The sequence below is a fragment of the Chlamydotis macqueenii genome, chromosome 3 (genome assembly GCF_036417535.1).
Source record: "Chlamydotis macqueenii isolate bChlMac1 chromosome 3, bChlMac1.mat, whole genome shotgun sequence".
Classification (NCBI taxonomy): domain Eukaryota; kingdom Metazoa; phylum Chordata; class Aves; order Otidiformes; family Otididae; genus Chlamydotis; species Chlamydotis macqueenii.
The window spans coordinates 6,432,556-6,455,826 of record NC_141558.1 but is presented as its reverse complement, the minus strand read 5'-3'; the positions used below and the strand labels follow the sequence as shown (position 1 = coordinate 6,455,826).

The following is a 23,271-nucleotide window of genomic DNA, read 5'->3' as shown; positions in this document are numbered from 1 at the left end:
AAGATTAGAGATAAAAGAGATATGATTATGAATTCCCTGACAGTGTTTTCCCAAGCTGATCTCGCCCCAGTACACAACATGCCACCCCTTCCCTCCAGAGACAGTCACATATATCAGTAGGTCTTTTGCCTTCCAGCTCGATGCTCCTTTCTTTTCTGATGGGTTTCAGAGGACAAACTTTCGTCCTGCACTTTGGTATCTTCTTTCTAGAGGACTTGGGTCAGGGAGAGCACACAGGCTAACTCAGCCAAGGCTCCCGAAAGCTGTAGATCTCCCACAGGCCGTGCATCATACCTGTTGCAGATATTCCACCTGCCCTGGAACATCTCACTGCCTTAAGCTTAGGCAATTGAATCCTGTTCCCTCATTTCACATCTGCAATTACAAGTGATGAAGGTAAGGATGTCCACCTCTATCATCATCAGTTTGGTAGGAAAAGGCTTGTGACACCTTCCCACTGTACAATCACAGAGGGCTTGAGTAGGAAGAGAAGAAAAAGTGCTCTGGAGCTGCTTCATAACCAGCAGTGTCTGCAGGAGACACTGAACTCCAGTGTGAGAAGCCTCAAATGACAGTAGTTTTTGAGTAGGAAATGTATCTGTGTTGGGCGATCACTCTGTCCTAGAAAGCAGTCAATCCTCCAACCTAAGCAACATATTTTCCTCCAAATAGATCAAAGTAGGAAGCTATTTGTAGAAGATCATATTACAGAGCAATAAATACAGAGATCTTTTCTCTTTTTTTTTTTTTGAGAAGAGCCTCAGAGGACTGATTCTTCACCTAGCATACATGGGTCTTCTTCAGCACTTTCTTTCATGAACTGTTATTTTGAAGGAGACTGATATGTGAGCAGAACAGGACACGCTACCAGTAAAAGAGAAATGTGTCTCAAGATACAGCACGCAGCCTCTCTCTCACTGTCCCCACCCTCCGAGAGAATAGGGGGACATGATACAAGGAAAAACCCTCAAGATCTGAGGTAAGGACAAGGAGATATCATTCAAGTTACTGTTATGGGCAAAACAGACTCGACTTGGGGAAAGCTACTTATTTATTACTAAAAACAGCAGGATAATGAGACAGAGAACAAGATAACCTCCCCCCACCTCTCCCTCTTCCCAAGCTTAACATTAGCTCTACTACCTTCTCCCCGCCATGAGTGGCACAGGGGGAAAGACAGAAGGGGGGTTAGGGTCAGTTCATCACACGTTGTTTTACGCCGCTACTTCGTCGCTGGGGGAAGAACTCCTCACTTTCCTCCCCTGCTCCATCGTGGGGTCCCTCCCATGGGCCACAGTCCTTCGTGAAACTGCTCCAGCGTGGGTCATCTCTTCCACGGGGTGCAGTCCCTCCAGAACGGCTGTCCCGGCGGGCCCTCCACGGGCCACAGCCTCCTTCAGGCATCCGCCTGCCCCAGTGTGTACCTGGAGACTGAATGCAGTCTCCCAACAAGTCTTTCAACTTCTTTACTACACTTTCACTTAGCAACTGCAAAAGTTTTCAGGACCACTGGCACCCATATGACCCAGTGGGACTGAAATGCCCCCATGAATTACTCCCAAAGTGCTGTCAGGGAAAGCAGAAAGAGGCTTCAGTTGCCTTTTTATTTATTGCTAATGGGGACTTGGAAGCATTTCCAAAGAGAAGCTAGGCCATTCTGTGTGCCAGAAATGTAGACTACTTTTTGCATTTTTATTAGGCAGCACACGTTCCTGGTTTTGAAAAGGGACGAAAAGCATTCACAAGAAGCAGCTTTCACACCTTGCAAAAGTTCTTGCTATTTCAAAAGTTTCTCCATTCTCTGTTGAAATGAAAACAATGAAATTTGTATTTTTTTTTGTTTTTCCATGAAGTGCAAGGGAGAAATCCTCCTGCCAGGAGAGTTCACAGCCTGGTGTTCACAGCCCTCAGTCTTGCAGAGCGAGGCTGGATTATCACAGCATACTCTCACCTGCCCTCCCCTACCTGAGAGAAGTGCACTGACCCCTGTACTAGGGTCAGGTCTGGTTTAATGATTATTTACTCATACAAAGTGTTTTCACTTTCCAGGCACTGACATTTTCCAAAGGAAACTCACTTCAGAAAGGTGATAGGTTTCACCTCACCCACCACTCATTCATTAGTCATCAGTGCTGGCTTCCTTTGGAGCCAGTGGAGATCAGCACATCAGAAGAGCAGTTCATCACAACTGTCACAGAATGGCATCAGCTGCTCCCCATGCTCTCAAATGACCCATCAGGGAGTCTAGAAAGTTCATTTTTGGACTCCTAACATGAGGTAAGATGAACACAGTCATCTGACACATGGCTGTCACAGAGGATGGTCATGCACTGGTCCCCCTGCTCAGAGGGATACCTGCCTGCCAGGCCACCATCTGCACAAGGTAGCTCTTTTCCTCCTTCTTCCCCTTCCCTGCAGAGCAGAGCAGCTGCACACAGTTCTGACAAAAATTGCAACATCAAGAAAGAAGCTTTGGATCAAAAACTACTTCTGCCAGTTTTTCAAGGTCTGAAAATAACCCCTTCATTTTCAAACCACAATTTTCTTAAGTTGGAAGTGTTCTGAAAATCTGATTTTCAGGGCCCAGAGAATTAAGCTCATCCACAGGGTTTCATATTGGGTATTAAAAAATCCAGGCACTTCAAATCACTAGTCATTTATAAACCTTGTTCCTGAAATAGATGACTCTCCAGATGTTTTTTAATTACCCTCATATTTTGTGCTTTCCTAACAAACAGAAGAGTATGTACCTGCTATGTTCCAGGGGGGATTCTGTTAATATAGTACTCTACCTTCAAAATCAGCAAAGACAAAAAGACTCATTTTTAAGGAATTTTTTCCAGTGGGTCAGGAATGTATTCCAGTCAACATCTAGGCTCATGTAGTAGTTGCAGAAAGAAGAAACACTTCCAGTGATAGACGGTTTGTCCCACTGCAGGGTGTCATTTCTTCCTGTTGTGCAAAAATACAGAAGTAATTAAAGCTGATCTCCAGTCAGCCCAGTAGAGTTACGTGCAGAGAAAATCTTGCCCAGTCTCTTGACTTTCAAAACTTTTCTCCAACTTGAGCAAACTTCTGTATTTTGATATTTCTCCCTGGTCCACTCTGACTTACCATGTACTAGCTGGTTTCTGTCTGCAATAAAGCTAAGGCTCAGGGACATAGAATTATAGAATGGTTTGGGATGGAAGGGACCTTCAAAGGCCATCCAGTCCAACCCCCTTGCAAGGAGCAGGGACATCTCCAACCAGATCGGGTTGCTCAGAGCCTCATCCAACCTGACCTTGAACGTTTCCAGGGACGGGACATCCATCACCTCTCTGGGAAACCTGTGCCAGTGTTCCACCACCCTCAGGGTAAAAAATTTCTTTCTAATATCTAATCTAAATCTACCTCCCTCTATTTTAAAACCATCACCCCTCGTCCTATCACAAGAGGCCCTACTGAACAGTCTCTCCCCATCTTTCCTATAGGCCACCTTGAGGTACTGGAAGATCACTATAAGGTCTCCCCAGAGCCTCCTCTTCTCCAGGCTGAACAGCCCCAACTCACTCAGCCTGTGGATTACATCAGGGTCTTGATTCAAAACAGACAAACCCACTTGTCTGCGTCCGACCAACCATTCGAGAAGGCCATCATTCGGATTGCTGCAGAGATGGAAAGTAATCCCCATGTAATTCATGTAGGGTGATGAATTTCTTCCGTGAGGATTCAGTCATAAAGCAAAGGCATAGGCTTCTGAGCTGTAAAATACAGGGCTTATGATATAATTGCCTTTCGAAGTACTGTTAAAAAGGGATGTGAAGTTTCTGATGTGCCAGACATTGGTGGGGCAGTTTGTCTCAGTCAGGCTAGTGTCATCGATGGCAATTCCCCCCATAGACTTTGCTAGGTCTCCTCTGATGCCCAGAAATCCATATCAGAATTTGATTTGGGCACTGAAGGGAATGCTTGCCAATTTCCAGTGATGTTCTCCATCCACTGAAGGGGGAAATATGTATAAGTGAGTCCAGGACACAATCCCAAATCAAGCTTCTTCCTCAAGTGTCCTTTAACCTGCTTGTTTTGACGGTGATTGTCTGATGCCCTGCACCCTAGCTAATCTGGGAATAGTCTTAAGGAAACCGCCTCTGAGTCAAATTCTGTTCTCATGGGCACTAACTTTGGAGTTACTCAACTGAAGATTAGATTTACACTGGAAACTTGAGCAAAGTTTCATATGATAAATTATGCCAGTGTTCCCTCACATCAAAGTTTGCCAGCACTTCAGATAGGAAAACACATTTTCACTTACCTGTAATAGTGTGCAGCTTCTCCATCCATCTAACATTTCCAGCTCCATTATCTTTCTTAAACCAGATAAGCAGCTTATCCTGTGGACTTCCATTTAACCTGTAGAAAAACTGAAGGCATTTTTCTTTCCTCCTTGGATCAAGGATGTGAGATTCCAGAAGAGATGGCTGACCAGCATGTCCAGCTTTTGTATCTAAGTGCATGAAATATCCTCTATCTGGGAAACAAAAACCAGTAATGTAATAAAAGTTTTTGATCCATTCAGTAATGAAATGCCAGTGCTAAATAAGCTTTAGTGTAGTTTCCACTTGCCTGAGTTATAAAGTTATTTTCAAAGTAGCAAAAAAAATATTTCAATAGAAAAGTATTCTCCCTACATTGCAAAACTATATTAAAATGAAAATGCACTGAAATATGGCTTGCAAACTAGTGTTTCATTATTAGATAAGGCACACATTTGGTTCCATTTTTTTAAAAATAAAGTATGAACAGTACATGTGCCAGCCCTGTCAACATGTGCAAATGCAAGTGGATGCACTTGGGCAGGGATTTTTCTGAAGACAAACTAGGAAAGTATGGGAAGCGCCCTGTTAGGTCAAGGACTTCAGTCTGCTGCTTTGCCTAGAAACCGTGCCCTGTAAGTCTTTTATCAATAGATCAGACTGCCCTATAAAAGTAGCTTAAGACTTTTTGCCTTACTTCTGCTACAAGTGAAGAATTTATTGTCTTCCAGACACAATTACGTTGTACCAACTCACGCCCTCTCATGCTAATGTGTTTAAAATAACTATTTCCTTTCTTTCATAGTTAGCCTGCAATTCTGTCTGTGAGCTGGAGTGATACCTCCTCTGAGTCTCTGATCTTCTTGGTTACAAAGGCTGACTGCCTCCACCCTCATCCCCCATATTAGCCCTGCTCTGCGTGTTCCAATTTTAAACCAGCTTCTTGAAGAGGACTGAGCAAGTGCATCAACTTCATCCAACAGCCTCAATGCATCCCCTCTCTATAGGAATTGTCTCTCCTGACAGCAAGGACATTTTCAAGCTGCATCACATTGAAGGTTTCCAAATACCCTGCAGCTGCATCTAAAGTTTTCCAGTTTTCTGTCTGTCTAGGAGCCAACTGATGTCAATAGCAGAGACCGCGTAGAGAACTGTGACTGTGAATTGCCGCCTGATGCCGCTCTGAGCTCCACTGCTGTTTCCAGCTGCACGCCTGTGCTTGGATGTGTTCCCACAAGCATTGCTGGCCTTCTGCAGTAAGTTCCCCTACAAATACCCAACAAAGCTGCTTATTATCCAATAACTGCTGACTCATTTGCTCTCAGGAAACTTATAAAGGCTGTCTGCTTATGTTTTAAACATTTTTCTTCCCCCTCCTTGAAGTGGAGCAGTTAATTGTCTGTCATCAGCCACGAGAGGCAGGAAGCCACTGTCAGCTCCCCAGCCACATGCTCTGTCACACATCCATCCAGAGCCTTCATGGCGTCAGCAAACCACACACCCTGCAAACCACAAGCAGACAGCCCGTCAAACAAGACCCAAACAGGGTTGTTCCTCTCAAAATAAGAAATTGCCAATGATGGGATGTAAACAACCCTCCTGTTCATTTTGCTCCCTGCTTGGAGGGTGTCCCAGGTGCTAGTTTTTTGCATCGTGCCTCCCATCAGGTGCACATCTGCCCTCTCGAGTCCCTGTGAGTGATGAGAGCAGGAGCATTCCCTCGCCCTGCCTGCTACATGCCAGCTCTCCTCCTCACTGCCTGCAAATTTGGTAAAACCACAGGATCTCCAAATTGTAACCAAATGCAGAACTAGGCAGCAAACATGATCTGTTACTGCCAAAGCCATCTCTTGCTCTCTTCTCCCTGGGAACAAGTTCCACAAAAATGCCTTTCTTTTCTACTCAATATTTTTTCCTCTCCTGTACCATGAGACACTTTTGTGACTAACCACCACTGTGTTTTGGGAAGAAGATGTGCCTAACTGTGACCACTTGTACAAAGACCAGCTGCATTTCTTTGGACTTTCAAAAGAAACTTTTCTGCCAGAGGATTTTTGGACGGTCTATGTGATAATTCACTGCAGCGTTTAATTTTCTCAACACTACCCCTAAAAACAACAGACCCTACTCAATTCCTGTGCCCTGGCAGCAATTGAAATGCTGCAGAGCTCAATATAATCAAACAAATGTTATTTGTTCAAGATAAGTTTAAATCAGTGCAGCTGGAGCCAAAGCCTGGATCAAAAGGACCCCATGCAACACTCTCCTTGGAAGAGAGGAAATCGCTGTGGGTTTCATTCTCAGGTAATCCTGCAGCCTCCCTGTGTGGTGCAGCTCAAACAAACTTTGAATTACCAGCAGCTACATCCTGCTGATACGGCTCTGCATCACACAGCAACCCCTCCCTCGAATAAGTCTCCTGAGGGTGGTTTCCTCCTGCTCCATGACACATTGTTGAAGCTTCCTATTTTGATGATCCTGGATTGGTTTCAATGTTAGAATTTGTCTACAAACAAGATTTGTATATTGTGATATTTGCTTATGACTGTCCTTCTATGGAGATGCCTCAAGTGAACTCCTGTACAAAGGGAAAGTGTCTTTCAGCTTTAAACAAAAACTAGAAAATTGCTCTAAGTCCTGTAACACACATATAAAAAGAGGAGAGTCTCATCTGACTAAATTCTACAGAGTTTCACTAAAGTCAGCTGTGGCAATCTGGTGGAGCTCCCTTCATTTTAATGGAGCTACCCCCAACTGACAGCAGCTAAGTCTCAAACTGTAATTTCTTTATGAGATATTACAATGTAGGGAGAAGATTTAAAGAAGGGTTAAACATTTCAAATTAAAATTATTAGCCTTTCCATTTGAAAATTCAAGAGTCGTGTTTAGCATCAGGTACACAGTGATTAACATTAATAGTAGGATACTTCTAATGACTTATTTATCTCTGTATATCTGCATTCTCACATCTCGTAAAAGCATGGTAAAGTCTAACAACCATCTAAAACTATATGTGTTGCCTACACAGTTGCCCACCAAAGTACGGTCTTCATCTCCTGGTTTGCCCAACATGTGGTCGCAATTAGCACCATCTTGTTCAGTTTGCACCATCCCACAGATGTTGATGTTTTCAAAGGAGCACTGGTCTAAGAACATATGGCTCGAAGCTTCCAGGAATAGAGTGACATATTTTACCATGCCCATTAATATCAAATAAGGCTCTCACTGCTGGCCCCATTCCAGAGTGTTTACATACACCCATCATTTTCTCTAAGTCTGCTTCAGATAGGCTCTGTGGCCCGTTTTTCTCTTCGAGGTGTAAATCAGAAGTAGTTCTGCTGAAGCTAGTGGAAATATTCAGGTGTATGTTAACACAGCATGTCAGTACTGGACAGCATCTTGAGTATTTATCTTCATAGCTCTGCCAGTGGAGCTGGAAAGCACGATTATCCCCATTCACACTCCTGATCCCACCTGTCTCATCAAACATCACATAGGCAGAAAAAAGAACTTGAAATACTCTGATTTTGGAGACTTCAATTTCAGACTACTGTTACTTGAGGATTTTAGCAGCAGCAGCGGTATGATGATCATCATCCATGAAGGAAATGGTAACTATTACAAGTAATATTACAGGAAAGTCCACATGAATGAAAGATGTCAGACCCTTGATACACTTCAGTGGTACTCTACAAAGAAATGGGAGATCTGGCCACTGTGGAGCTTGCTGCTGCATAAGAACTACAGCTTCTCTTAGCATTGTGAGATGATCCCGAGGGTGAAGTGCTCCTCCTCCTCTCATGTGACTGGATCTATGTTCTCATGAAGCTTGGGTAAGGATTTCCAAAAACATGTGTGAGAAGCAGGACTTACTGCAGTTGCACATGCAATTCAGCCTCAGTAAGTCAATCCTACTGAAATCCAATCTTTGCTGAATGCTCTCATTAAATTCAGGAATTTCTGTGGTAATGGGAGGAACATTGCTATTGACATTGAAAGAATATGGTCCATAGTGCAGGACTGACTCACAATCATATGGGGTATTGAGGTCATCAAGGAAATTGTCATCATGTTTTCCAAAGGCATACGCAAAACCTAGACAAAAAAATACACCAGCGATTAGGCAAGACCAGAAATAAAATTTAGCACAAAACACCTTTTCAAAACTCTATACCTGTGTCTAAATAATGGTCCAGTTGTCAATCTGTAGGCAGCCATTCTTACCAGAGACATTTTAGCACTGTAAAAAAAGGGACATGCATCTAGAGAACATTCACAGTAAAACCTGCATCATACCTTCAATAATTTAATCCACCATATCTGAATATAGTCGTCATGATCTGTCCTGGATTGCTCATGGTAAAATCCCAGGGCATGCAGGAGCTCATGTTCCACTATGGCTTCATAGTCACATTTCTCTCCTATAGACACCGTCTGGCCACTCTGAAGGTCCTCCATGTAAGACCAGCACCCGTAAGGCAAAGACTCAGATAGATAATGTAGGATATTCATCTGGGATTCTCCATATGATCCAAGGAGAGGAAGATAAGGATTGTGGAGAGGGAAGAGGTTCAGTCCACCTTTTCAACCACCTGAGCCTGAACCAAACTCAGATCAAAGCAACTAAATCTGTGTGCTGTCTGTCTCGGATCCCATTACAGCCGTGTCTCCATCCAGTTGCCTAAACATAGGAGTCTGGTGCCATTTGAGATGCACAAGGGTATCCAAAATATTCACGTGGGCTAGTAAACATTTTGGAGGCTCCTTCCCCTTCCAGGGTAGTGCTGGAGGAGTTGTATTTGAACTGGCAACAAACACCTGTGTTTTAAGCAGCTGATCCATATCTTCCATGCTTTAAAAAAAAAAAAAGAGCATTTGAGACTCTAATTTTACATCCTTATTTTCTTAAGGTTCCAAATGCCCCATGCAGAGCTGAGTCCAAACCCCAGCCACTGTATGGCCCATTCTCATTTAGTGCCATCATGTAGGCACAACCCCAGCACAGAGAGTTCATCTTCAAGACCTTTTGTTAAGATATTACTCTCGGGAAAACTAATACGGATTTCAGGAGTCACGGGGGAACAAAATGAACTCCATTCTCCAGCATCTTGGTTGAATTTTGCAGCTCCTGGGCTCTGGAATTAAAGAGGACAGTGGCTCCCCTCACTGCGCTTTGCTGAGCACATCCCTCCGCACAAGCATTGTAGATGGTGAAGGGAAAAAAGAGCCCAGATGGTGAAACCTGGCAGCAATGAAACATGGAACAATCACTAAATCACAACATTGCTCACTGCAGAAAAGCACCTACGTTGTTTGTGTGTCGTGGTTTTGTTAGTGAGAGGGGGCCTAAAGTGGTAGCTTCTGTAGGAAACTGCTAGAAGTCGCTCCCCTTTGTTCAGTGGACTTGGCCAGGCCTAGGGCGGACCTGCTGCTGGCCAAGGCCGAGCCAATTGGTAGCAGAATGTCCCGTGATAACGCCTCTGCGATAACGTATTTAAGAAGTGGAAAACAGAAAAAAAAGAGAGAGAAGAGAAGATGTGAAGAAGCTGAGCGGGGGCAGAGGTGCAGAGGGGGAGGCGCAGGCCTCATGGGCCTTGCAGGCCTCACCCTCTGGCCTCTCGCCAGGCAGCCGACTGGGCCCGACTCGGTCCAGCCCGGCTGCAAGAAGTGGAGAGGAGATGACAAGTGAATAAGATGTAAAAAAAGATCCTGAGAGACATCTACCAGCCTGTTGTGAGGAAAGGCTGCAGACGCCAAGGTCACTGAAGAAGGAGGGGGAGGAGTAATGCGGCTCCTGGCCAAGATTCCCCTGCAGCCTGTGGTGACGACCGTGGTGGAGCAGGTTGTCCCCCTGCAGCCCATGGAGGTCCACAGAGGGGCAGAGATCCACCTGGAGCCCGTGAAGGACCCCGTACCGGGGGAGGTGGAGGCCTGAAGGAGGCTGTGGCCCGTGGAGGGCCTGCTGGGACAGCCATTCTGGAGGGACTGCACCCGTGGAAGAGATGACCCACGCTGGAGCAGTTCCACGAAGGACTGTGGCCCGTGGGAGGGACCCCACGATGGAGCACGGGAGGAATGTGAGGAGTTCTTCCCCTGACCATGAAGCAGCGGCGTGAAACAACGTATGATGAACTGACTGCAACCCCCATTCCCTCTTCCCCCCTGCGCCGCTTGGGAGGGCAAGGTAGTAGAGATAATGTTAAGCTTGGAAAGAGGGAGGGGTGGATGGAGGTTATCTTGTTCTCTGTCTCATTATCCTGCTATTTGTAGTAATAAATGAATAGTTTTCCCCAAGTCGAGTCTGTTTTGCCTGTGACGGTAACTTTAAGGATTTCTCCCTGTCCTTATCTCAAACCTCGAGCCGTTTTTCTTATATTTTCTCTCCCTGTTCTCTCGGAAGGTGGGGGGAGTGAGAGAGAGAGACTGCGTAGTCTGGTCCTGATCGGGGCTGAACTACGACATTGTGTCACCCAACACAGCTCTTCTGAACTGAAATTCAAATGCTGAAGACTGACACTGATACCAGGGAAGGGAAGAGCCAGCACATTTACATTCCTGCACCTGCCCTGCTCTGAATAGGAGCAGCACCAAAATCCCCACCACCACCAGCTCTATAAAGCTTCTCTTTCCATACGTGACACTCGGGGAACAGCAGCTGCCAACCTGCGCTAAGCATTGCTGCACCAACCTGCTTTCCAGCACAGCACCACTACTTGTTTTGGAGGATGGAAGCCTGTTACTCTCCAGATATATTTAATTTGACTTCGTATGATACCATGGCTGCCACCATCATCACACTTGAGGCATTTGCTGGCATGTGGATAAACGCTTTCATTGTTTCTGTACTTTGTATTGCTTGGGTGAAAAAGAGAAGCTTTAACTCCAATGAGAAGATCTTGCTGTTTCTGGGATGCTGCAGGTTTTGGTATTTGTGTGTCACATGGGTATATTCCTTTTTGTTAATAATTTATCCCCGGTGCTTTCGTATTCACCTCATACCCCAACTACTTGAAGTTCTTCAAAGCTTTTTAAATTCTTCCAACTTGTGGGTTTCTGCCTTTCTTTATGTTTTTTATTGTATAAAAATTGCAAATTTCAGGCACATCATCTTCACCTACCTGAAAGTAAAAATTGACAGGATGGTACCATGGCTGTTGTGGGGTTCACTGCTTTTATCCCTGGTCATCAGCATCCTTGTCTACAATATCATTGATGGAACGCACTACAACAACTCCAAACCCACCACCACAGGAAATTTCTGGAAACCGAGTATCAAAATGGATGGACATTTTTTCCCTGTTTTTTTTGTCACTGGTTTCGGATTCACCACTGCATTCACAGCGGTAATCCTGTCTGCCCTTCTCCTCCTCTTTTCTCTCTGGAGACACAAACGCAAGATGCAGACAAACTCTGTGAAGAACCTCAGCGTGGATGCTCACATCAAAGCCATGAAATATATTCTGTCCTTTTTCTTCCTTTACAGCGTTAACTTTATATGTTTGGTCTTGACACTGATCTATGCCACGAAGAAGCCAAATCGTGCGACATTTCTAATTTTAGTATTTCTTTATGCTTTTCCAATTGTTCATTCTCTTATTCTGATTTTCAGCAATCCCAAACTGGAAAAGGCACTGATAAGGACCCTGTGCTGTGTGAAGTGCAAGGTTTGCATGAAAAATGTAATAAAACCTGGAACTCATTAAAAATGTTGATATTTTATTATTAAAAAACCAATTAATTTAACCTCGAATGCAATTCTCCAGCCAGTGTAGATGATACAGATGTTCTATCTTCACCACCTGAGTTAACAAAACTTCTTAAATTCTTTGAACTAAATTATTATGAGTTAAATAAATTATTATTGTAATTTGATTTAGATACTTCTTTGAGTTAAATCATTGTCAATAACAAAGGAATTTAGACATGGTACATGGGCTAGCTGCCAAAGGGGAATAACAATACCGTAAACCTTCTAGAAATGCTTCAATGTTTGCTGGTTGCAACTACTTAACTGACCAACATGTTTCTAGCTATTTTGCTTTACATTTATTTCTGCTGTGGTTGTGTACTTTGTATTTTTATGACTTGTATCCCTATCTTGTATTGGCTTATAACTTATGCATGGATATGTTGGTTGCTATTATTCACCAGAGGTGGTTACTGACTTATAAACAGCAATGCAGAAACGGCCTTGGGGTGGACAGGTGGGGTGGAGAGCCCGCTTTCTACACCAGCCTTACGTGTCCTCTCTCTGCCACATTTCCCCTGCTCTGTGCAACTGCTCTCCTGGTCTGCTTTTACTTTTTTTTCACAAGATCTGCTTTTACCAAGGGACTCCGGCTCGGTAAATCACCCAGGAAGGTGGTTTCTGTGCAAAGTGTGGTGTGGAATACAGTCACGCTTTCAATGGGCAGATGTACGGGGTGATTGTGATAGGTGTTGGGCAGCTGAGGTGTCCAGGAGCATCTCTGTGAGGCAAGGTCACTATATGCTGTGCTGGGGAAAACCAGTTCCAGCTGGCTCCAGTGGACCCACCACAGGACACAAGTCAGCCCATAAACTGAAATCAAATCTCTGCCCAATCATCTCATTAAATTCAGGGATTTTTTTGGTAATGGAAGGAACGTGGCTACTGATGTTGAAAGAATATGGTCCATAGTGCAGTACTGACTCATCATTTCAGACTGACTCAGTCATTTCAGACCTGCCTCGTACCTTCAGTAATTGCATTCCACCATATCTGAACATAGTCTTTGGGATCCTGGATTGCTCATGGTAAAATCACAGGGCATGCAGGATTCCACTATGTCTTTATAGTCACACCTCTCTCCTATCGACACTGTCTGGCCACTCTGAAGGTCCCCCACATAAGACCAGCACCTGTAAGGCAAAGACTCAGATATTGCATCCCTTTTGCATAATACCTTCTACAATTTGCATCTACATATTAACTCAACCACAATCAATGTAAGTGTAAAAAAAATAATATTTTTTGAATGCTATTGCTCTACAACTCTGGGTAGCCCCAGCTCAACCAATATAGGAAGGGGAGTAGCAGAAAGGGAGCAGTGCAGGAAAGTACAGCAGGTGCCTTATAACCTCATACACTGCATTGGCTGCTGTTTATGTGTACGTTTACCAAAATACCTAAATAAGTGGCCCAGTTTTCAAAGGTACCGAGCAGCCTTCAGCTAGCTCAGGTTGCATTGGCTTCCTTGGTTTGGTTCCTAAATGCTGATTTAAATCCTACCTTTTTGTGTCCATTCAGAAATAATTAATCACTGTGTGTTTAAAAAAAAAAAATCTGCCCAAAAATGCTGTGCATCAGTCTCCTTGCACCCGAGGGTAGATCTACACCAGATTCCCAGACACAGACACTAGCTGGTGTCACCAGCTTCCTGATGGTCCTTCCCAGCAAGTGAGGAAATCCCCCGACCTAACTTTTGACACTCACGGTGTTGGCATCTGCCACTGAGTTAGCTTCCCTGGCACCTTTACAGTCCCCAGACGGTAACAGATATTTGGGATGTGAGTCACCAGACCCATTTTAGACTTCTATTTTAGGTGAGATGGTTCGTGGCCTGGAAGAGTCACCTCATCCCCACTGAACATAAAGCCAAGTCCCTGCAACCTGCACAGTGATAGAGGTTGTTGGCTTCAATGTTTGGTCGGGTAAACCCAACCCTGCATCTGAAAGCAAGGAGGAAGCGACATACCAATGCCAACAGACCAGTAACACACCCTGCCCCTAACAAACATCAGGAAGTTATTTGCTTGTTTTCCCTGAAAGAGTGCCAAGAAAGGGATTCACTTCAGTAGCTAGGATGCAAATGGAAATAAAATAGTCTTTTCGTGTCTTAAGGGAACATCAAATGCAGATAATGCCTTTGCTTACTCTGTTTGCATTGGGTTTGTCTCCAGTGCAATACGAATAAGCTCTGGGACAGAAACACGGCTCAGGTATTTATATCCTTTGTACAAGCAAGCATGAAAATTAATGTCTCCTCTGTTGGAAAAACTACCATATCAAACAAGGTGGTACAAACCAGACTTTTAACACAAAATTTCACTCAAATTCCAGGTAAGTCTGTTCCCCGTTGTAGGGCTTGAAATCAACACACGACTTTAGCCTGAACGTGTCAAACACCTTTGGCATTCAGATCTGAAACACACAGCAGAGGACAACACTGGCAGTTGTTCTGCCTTTATAATACTATAAATATCTATAATTCTAGATATAAAGTATGAACAAAAGTACATTAAAAATATGAACACGTACAAAAAAATATCTACTGGATAAAAGAGCAAGAGGATGGTAGCAGAATTCCCTGACTGGAGTAATTTTGGCAGAGGCCATAGGGAGACATAGTACCTTTTATTAGATAAACTGATAGTACTGAAACAAACAAGCAGGTTTTGGCCATCCAGGGCATTGCTCAGCTTTTGCTGGGTAATTGTATTGTGTGGTATTGTATAATTTAAGGTATTGGAAACTTGGAGCTCAGGGATAGTAAACACAGGAGAGATCCATAGGTTTTTAACACTGATTTACTATTATTTTTATTCCTAAATTGTTCAAAATTTAAATTAGTGCCTACAATTAGATGAAAACAAGAAGGGAGAATGCTCTGAACTTTTTTACTTACGAAATAACTGTGTTTCCTTTCTGCCTGTACTGAGCTGGGACTCTTAAGAAGAGATAAGGCATGAAGGGTGCAGCAGATCAACACGCGTGTTCTTGAGATTAGGATTTCCTGACTTCGCTGCCCAGTGATCTCAGCCAGACACACCGACACTAGTTAAACTGGTTGCACATCAGCATCTGGCTGGTCACTGGGGCTGTGACATCAAAGACACCATGTGCTGGGGCAGAGCCACGTCGCTCTGTCTGCCCAGCAGTAAGGAGGACATTAGTGCAGCGTAACTCAACAGCAAAGGAAATAAAAGCAGCTCAGAGAGCTGGACAAAACCAGAGTATATTTAAAGCAAGTAATACCATACTTCCACAATAAAAAGTCTTATAACCCAGACAGTCAGCTAGGATATAGGGGATGGGAAATTTCCATCTGCAGGAGCTGTTTCTCAGAGCCTTCCTCTCCAGCTGTTAATGAGATCAACGCGCTTGCGTTAACATTTTAAGCCCAATCTACATGCTTGCTGATGATATTGGTTTAGATTAGCAGCACATCCTGATAAGATAATATCACCTTCAAAAAGCTTCCTTCCTGTTTCTGAAAGGAGATAAACAACCATTTAGGTCAGAGTAACACATCAAGAACTACAATATGTGTTTTTTTCAAAGACTACAAAATCTGTCAGGCTGCCTCATCAACAAACCCATCTCGCTTTAAACAGGAACTGCCCAGAAATGAGCAAACAAATAACCATCACCACACTCTAACATGCAAGTCCTCCATCTGCAGCAAGGGAGGATTTGGGGTTGAATTAAGATTTCCATAACAATTCCACAACAGATGCCCAGAGGAGATTTTATTATCTTTCCCAGGCTTGTATCCTGAAACAACTGTGGAATTCTGAACACTGAAGTTGATATACAGGTAGAATGGATTTGTCCTGAAGTTAGGCATCTAATAGTTTAACTAGTCAGCTAACCTAGACTAATCATCTGGGATTCTCCATATGATCCAAGGAGAGGAAGATAAGGATTGTGGAGAGGGAAGAGGTTCAGTCCACCTTTTCAACCACCTGAGCCTAAACCAAACTCAGATCAAAGCAACTAAATCTGTGTGCTGTCTGTCTCGGATCCCATTACAGCCGTGTCTCCATCCAGTTGCCTAAACATAGGTGTCTGGTGCCATTTGAGATGCACAAGGGTATCCAAAATATTCACGTGGGCTAGTAAACTCAACGGTTTGGAGGCTCCTTCCCCTTCCAGGGTAGTGCTGGAGGAGTTGTATTTGAACTGGCAACAAACACCTGTGTTTTAAGCAGCTGATCCACATCTTCCATGCTTTAAAAAAAAAAAAAAAAAAAAGCATTTGAGACTCTAATTTTACATCCTTATTTTCTTAAGGTTCCAAATGCCCCATGCAGAGCTGCGTCCAAACCCCAGCCACTGTATGGTCCTGCTAGTGTAAAAAACCACAAAAACTAGCACCATGTTTTCTGTTCTGTCAGCAAAACCAGAAGAAATCTACACCAGAGCATAAAGTAGATAACATAAAATGCCAGGAAACAAAAATTCTCTCAAGGCAATGCTCTGAAACCTTGGGGCAGGGATGAAGATACTTAAGCTTCATATCTTGGTCAGTGGTCATGTCAAATCAACCAAATCACTTAAGACAACTGCACGTCAACAAAGCAGAAGTTGAATAAGAATCACTGCCAAGGTTTGTCCGGGAGACGTGTTGCAGAAGAGCACAGTGGGGACGGATGCAGGTTCAGTCCAGGGGTTGCTGAGCCTTCCCCAGGAGCAATTGAGTGTGGTTCCAAGTTCAAGATTAAGATCCTGGGCTTCCCATAAAATTATCCTTGTGGAAAATTCCTGGCCTTTCCATCTTCCTTTTCCAACAACAACCTTTTATGGACCTCTCTGTCCTCTGTCCCATGCCCTGCTCCTGCCCTGCTCTTGTCCTTCCATCTTCTCTGACTGGTACCAGACTCCAAAGTGGAAGTCTTCTCCCTTGTCTCCAGATGTGCTGGGGTTCACCCCACACATTTTTAACTACCCTGCAATACTCATTGTATCCACGATACATTTGGGATTTTTTTTCTCACATAGGAGGGAGCTTTAAGTCCTCTCTGTTGTCATCTGCCAGACTTGCGGTCCCCAAAGGCTAGCTCAGATGTCTGTAATAATTCAACACTTTGCTTACTTACTCTCCGGACTTACCTGAGTTTATTTCTGGAATGTCCTTTCTAAACTGCCGTCCATCAACACCATCAAATATCAAAAGAAATAATACACCTAAGTTAGTGACTAAGTGACATGAGTTTATATAATTCCCCACTTGGTGACCGATGGTCTTCCGCTAACATAAAAATATTGCATCATTTCCTCCGTCTTCAACAGCATTTTGGATCTGAAACATAGAAAGTACAGTTTCAAAATCACAGACAAATGAAATAAAATATCACCCTGATCCCAAGCCAGAAAGTGGAGGAGCAGATGGGAATACCGTAAAGGCATAGGACCAGGTAAGCAGTGCTGTCAAACAACATAACCTCCAGGAATCCATTTCAGAAGATCACCTGGTGCCACCTGCCAGTGGAGATAAAGAGTCCTGCAGGCAAATAGCCTTCAGAAGTGCCGATAAGCAAAAGCCATCAAAAAAGTTGAACTTTAAAACTAAGAAGAGATTTTAATCTTATTAGATAAAGCAATAAGCCAATCTGATAAGCAATCCGCCTCCCTATTTTATAACTATTCTTAGCATATTAACCTGTCCTGATTTTATTTACTGAGGAGGGGGCTATGGTGGCAGCTTCTGTAAGAAACTGCTAGAAGTTGCTCCCCTTTGTTCAGTGGACTCAGCTGGGCCTATGGTGGACCTGCTGCTGGCCAAGGCCGAGCCGATTGGTAGCAGAATGTTCCCTGATAACACCTCTGTGATAACGTATTTAAGAAGCGGAAAATTTAAAAAAACAAAAAAACAAAAACAAAAAAAAAAAACAAGAGAAGATGTGAAGCAACTGAGTGAGGGCAGAGAGGGGGAGGCGCGAGCCTTGTGGGCCTTGCAGGCCTCACCCTCTGGCCTCCCACTGGGCAGCCGACTGGGCCCAACTTGGCCCGGCCTGGCTGCAAGAAGTGGAGAGGAGATGAGATGTGGAGAGAACCTGAGAGGCATTTGCCAGCCTGTTGTGAAGAATTTCTTGTGAGAGGAACAGCTGCAGACACCAAAGAGGGGGAGCAGTAATGCAGCTCCTGGCCAAGATTCCCCTGCAGCCCCTGGTGACAACCATGGTGGAGCAGGCTGTCCCCCTGCAGCCCATGGAGGTCCACGGAGGAGCAGAGATCCCCCTGCAGCCCACAGAGGACCCCACACCGGGGCAGGCGGATGCCTGAAGGCGGCTGTGGCCCGTGGAGGGCCCGCTGGGACAGCTGTTCTGGAGGGACTGCACCCCATGAAAGAGATGACCCACGCCGGAGCAGTTTCACAAAAGACTGCAGCTGGTGAGAGGGACCCCACAACAGATCAGGGGAGGAATGTGAGGAGTTCTTCCCCCGACGATGAAGCAGCGGAGTAAAGCAACGTGTGATGAACCGACCGTAACCCCCATTCCCTCTTCCCCCTGTGCTGCTCAGGGGGGGGAAGGTGGTAGAGGTAATGTTAAGCACAGGAAGAGGGAGGGGTGGGGGGACGTTATCTTGTTCTCTTTCTCCTGCTTCGGTTTTAATACTAAACAAACAGTTTTCCCCAAGTCCAGTCTGTTTTGCCCGTAACAGATCTCTCCGTGTCCTTATCTCAAACCTGGAGCCTTTTTTTTCTTATATTATCTCCCTCTATTCTCTCAGAGGGTAGGATGAGTGACAGAGAGACTGCATAGTCTGGTCCTGATCAGGGATAAACTATGACATAACCCGTGTAGTAATCAGGAGATATTGAACTATTTAGTATTTCTGGGACTTCTTCAGAGAAAATCTCACTTTTTTTTTTCTGCTTTATGAACCATCCTGGCCCCATCCTGTTATAAGACCAACAAAGCTGATGAGTATGGAAACAACACCCTCTTCAAAAGAAGAGGCTTATGGTCTGCAACCTAAATAAATCACTTCAAAAGAAGATTGGTTTGTTTTTTTTTTATTCCTGGAAACATCTTGGTAGACTCAAACAAATTATTGTTTTCATCTAATTCCACGGGTAAAGCATCATCTTTTAAAAATAGAGTTATTTTTGTAATCAATAGAAGGCCAGCCATCAACTTCCAGCAAAATGTGTTGGATTGAGTTTTCTCAGGAGACCTCAAAGACTTTGTCTCTCAGAGTAGGCATACAGCAAGGGGTCATGGCTTGGTCCCGCTCACGTGCCTATGAAGCCATGTGTTCCCAGTGTTTTGTATGGGAATCCCACGCAGGGCTTTCCCTGTGGACACAAGTCAGGTGGGCCAGGGTGAAGCAGGGCAGGAGAAAGGCTCCTTTGTGAGACAGGAAGAGCAGAGCTGAGTTTTGCCTCTAACTGTTCAGAGCTTTTCTCCTCCTGGCAACCACATAAAGGGGTTTTGTACACTCCTGCATCTCTCTTGCTCCCACACACTTCCTGCACCTCCTCCTCCTCCCATCTTCACAGCTCTGCTGATACCTTTGCCTCACTTGCTGAGCATCACGCTGCAACCCTATCTTTTGGGAGAAGGACTGTCCTGAGCTGGCTGCGGAGGGGGGAAACAGGAGATATTCAACAGCGAGCTCCCTGGCCGTGCTTTGCAGGCTGCCGGCAGTCTTTTCTCCCAGCCTGCGAGTCCCCAGGTGTCAGGCACTGTAAGAAGCAGGAGGGTTGTTATGGGACAGGGAAAAGACAGTTGCACCAGACTGCAGTGGGTGATGGGATCTTGATAGGTTGCACGCTGAGTACTGCTACCTGCATGGGTCATCCACCTGGACGATTCCATTAGTCCAGTGGGGTCAGAGAGTGAGGTACCAGAAAGTGCAAAGCAGGCATTAATCCTTGTGCCTCATCAGCATCCTTCCCCCAGAGGCATGATCACCAATGTCCATGCTGTAAAACTAAGGCCACGAGAGACGAAACAAACTGAATTCACCAAAAGCACCCATCAGCTGGCACTTCCCAGACCAGGAGCAGCAGAATGAGGGCTTACAGGAGAGAAATTGCCACATCAGCCTCTGAAACACAACTTGCAGGGGGAGAAAATCTACTAATGGCCAGCTGGCACAAGCCATCCTTGACTCCTAGACTCAGGGGCATAGACCAAAAAAAAGGAACGGATCTGTCTCCTTGTCACTCAATCTGTAAGACTTCCACCCTCTTTAGACATGAAGGTGGTGGCAAATAAGATACAGAGAAGTGGGCTGTTCACTAAACACTGCTTCTTACTGATATTCCACTGCAAGACAGCAGCACTGTACCCAGCGCCCATAAGGTTGCTCTTCACACACAAGGTTGCTCTTCACACACACACAAGAAGAGTCTGATCATCATCACAGTTTGATGACTTCATTCCTGACTTTTTTGCAGGCCTAAAGGACCTGGAGATCATCTGACTTGACATTACTTCTTGCATTTTTAGCCTCAGAGAAGTGGGTTGTTTTCCTTAAGCACTTCTCCTTTGAGCTCCCACACAACATCCATCCATAGTGACTATCTCTACCATCATCTCAGTCAAGCATGTCTGATTTTAAATGATCCCTAATATTTTTTAATGACTGCATCCAAACCTATCTATGGCACTGATGTTTTCTAGGCAATATGAAAAATCAAGAGTGATGAAGATCTCGCTAGAAGTTTTATTAAAAGCCGCTGGACTATCTGAATGGATTTCATGGAAACACGTGGTTGGTACCATGTTTGGTTGTTGAGATGAACTCCAGGCCTTCTGTAAAAACATTTTAATGTGTTAATGCTGTAGCAAGGTCCTTAGGAAAAAAAAATGCAAATAGGAGCATGTGATAATAATATTTAAAGAGTAGTGCTTGCATTTATATCCCCCAGAAAACAAGTGCATCATTCTGAAGAGAGAAAATTCTGGTGGTTTCTTTCTTGCAGTTATATACCTTTTTGTAGTTATTTAATTTTTTCCTAATTACATCGCAGAACCAGCCAAGATCTAGTTGGTAACTGTGATCCCATTGTGCAAGGTCCAAGGTGCAAGGTCCTGTACAAACACAAAATCTTTAGGCAGTCCATGCCCTACAGAGCTTAACACACCTTGCCTGTTAAAAAACCCCACAGTTTTGCAGACTTAAATTCTTTTGGAAGCTTGAGGGTATTTCAGTGTGTCAGGAACCCAGCATGGTCTCATCCCTAAAATTCTTCACATTGCTAGCAGATGAGTTTTGAAACCTGGCACAGATATTTATGCTTATTCTTGTCCTTTTCCTCTATATGCTTAATCTTAAACTCGTAAAAGAAAGTCCTGCTTTTCCTTCAACACCCTCCACCTACAATGTGGCTCTTCACTTACAATTAAGATATTACTATTGGGAAAACTAATATGGATTTCAGGGGTCACAGAGGAAAAAAAAAAATGAACTCCATTCTCCAGCATCTTGGTTGAATTTTGCAGCTCCTGGGCTCTGGAAATAAAGAGGACAGTGGCTCCCCTCACTGCACTTTGCTGAGCACATCCCTCCGCACAAGCATTGTAGATGGCAAAGGAAAAAAAGAGCCCAGATGGTGAATCCTGGCAGCAATGAAACATGGCACAATCACTAAATCACAACATTGCTCACTGCAGAAAAGCACCTACGTTGTTTGTGTCACCCAACACAGCTCTTCTGAACTGAAATTCAAATGCTGAAGACTGACACTGATACCAGGGAAGGGAAGAGCCAGCACATTTACATTCCTGCACCTGCCCTGCTCTGAATAGGAGCAGCACCAAAATCCCCACCACCACCAGCTCTATAAAGCTTCTCTTTCCATACGTGACACTCGGGCAACAGCAGCTGCCAACCTGCGCTAAGCATTGCTGCACCAACCTGCTCTCCAGCACAGCACCACTACTTGTTTTGGAGGATGGAAGCCTGTTACTCTCCAGACATATTTAATTTGACTTCGTATGATACCATGACTGCCACCATCATCACACTTGAGGCATTTGCTGGCATGTGGATAAACGCTTTCATTGTTTCTGTACTTTGTATGGCTTGGGTGAAAAAGAGAAGCTTTAACTCTAATGAGAAGATCTTGCTGTTTCTGGGATGCTGCAGGTTTTGGTATTTGTGTGTCACATGGGTATATTCCTTTTTGTTAATAATTTATCCCCGGTGCTTTCGTGTTCACCCCGCATTCAAACTATGTGCAGTTCTTCAAAGCTTTTTAAATTCTTCCAACTTGTGGGTTTCTGCCTTTCTTTATGTTTTTTATTGTATAAAAATTGCAAATTTCAGGCACATCATCTTCACCTACCTGAAAGTAAAAATTGACAGGATGGTACCATGGCTGTTGTGGGGTTCACTGCTTTTATCCCTGGTCATCAACATCCTTGTCTACAATATCACTGATGGAACGCACTACAACAACTCCAAACCCACCACCACAGGAAATTTCTGGAAACGGAGAGTCAAAATGGATGGACATTTTTTCCCTGTTTTTTTTGTCACTGGTTTCGGATTCACCACTGCATTCACAGCGGTAATCCTGTCTGCCTTTCTCCTCCTCTTTTCTCTCTGGAGACACAAACGCAAGATGCAGACAAACTCTGTGAAGAACCTCAGTGTGGATGCTCACATCAAAGCCATGAAATATATTCTGTCCTTTTTCTTCCTTTACAGCGTTAACTTTATATGTTTGGTCTTGACACTGATCTATGCCACGAAGAAGCCAAATCGTGCGACATTTCTAATTTTAGTATTTATTTACGCTTTTCCAATTGTTCATTCTCTTATTCTGATTTTCAGCAATCCCAAACTGGAAAAGGCACTGATAAGGACCCTGTGCTGTGTGAAGTGCAAGGTTTGCATGAAAAATGTAATAAAACCTGGAACTCATTAAAAATGTTGATATTTTATTATTAAAAAACCAACTAATTTAACCCCGAATGCAATTCTCCAGCCAGTGTAGATGATACAGATGTTCTATCTTCACCATTTAAGTTAACAAAACTTCTTAAATTCTTTGAACTAAATTGCAAACGTTAAAGGCCAGGCTGGATGAGGCTCTGAGCAACCTGACCTAGTCAGGGATGTCCCTGCTCCTTGCAGGGGGGTTGAACTGGATGACCTTTGAAGGTCCCTTCCAACTCTAAACATTCTATGATTCTATGATTATGAGTTAAATACATTATTATTGTAATTTGATTTAGATACTTCTTTGAGTTAAATCATTGTCAATAACAACGG

General features: G+C 44.1%; 2 protein-coding genes and 1 pseudogene across 2 annotated transcripts; 2 read left to right on the top strand and 1 right to left on the bottom strand.

The window, feature by feature from the left end:
• Positions 1 to 2,267: 2,267 nt before the first annotated feature.
• Positions 2,268 to 16,265, bottom strand: LOC104483996 (meprin A subunit alpha-like; annotated as a pseudogene).
• Positions 11,021 to 11,998, top strand: LOC147601177 (taste receptor type 2 member 9-like). The gene has a single exon (XM_086743324.1). The coding sequence runs from the start codon at positions 11,021 to 11,023 to the stop codon at positions 11,996 to 11,998; it is 978 nt and encodes a 325-aa protein (XP_086599450.1).
• Positions 16,266 to 21,946: 5,681 nt separating the features above from the next.
• Positions 21,947 to 22,924, top strand: LOC147601176 (taste receptor type 2 member 9-like). Its single transcript, XM_086743323.1, has one exon. It carries the CDS (start codon positions 21,947 to 21,949, stop codon positions 22,922 to 22,924), a length of 978 nt encoding a protein of 325 aa, XP_086599449.1.
• Positions 22,925 to 23,271: the final 347 nt, after the last annotated feature.

Excerpts from the sequence above, each read along its gene's own strand:
- LOC147601177 (XM_086743324.1), top strand. The coding sequence starts at position 11,021 with ATGGAAGCCTGTTACTCTCCAGATATATTTAATTTGACTTCGTATGAT.
- LOC147601176 (XM_086743323.1), top strand. The coding sequence starts at position 21,947 with ATGGAAGCCTGTTACTCTCCAGACATATTTAATTTGACTTCGTATGAT.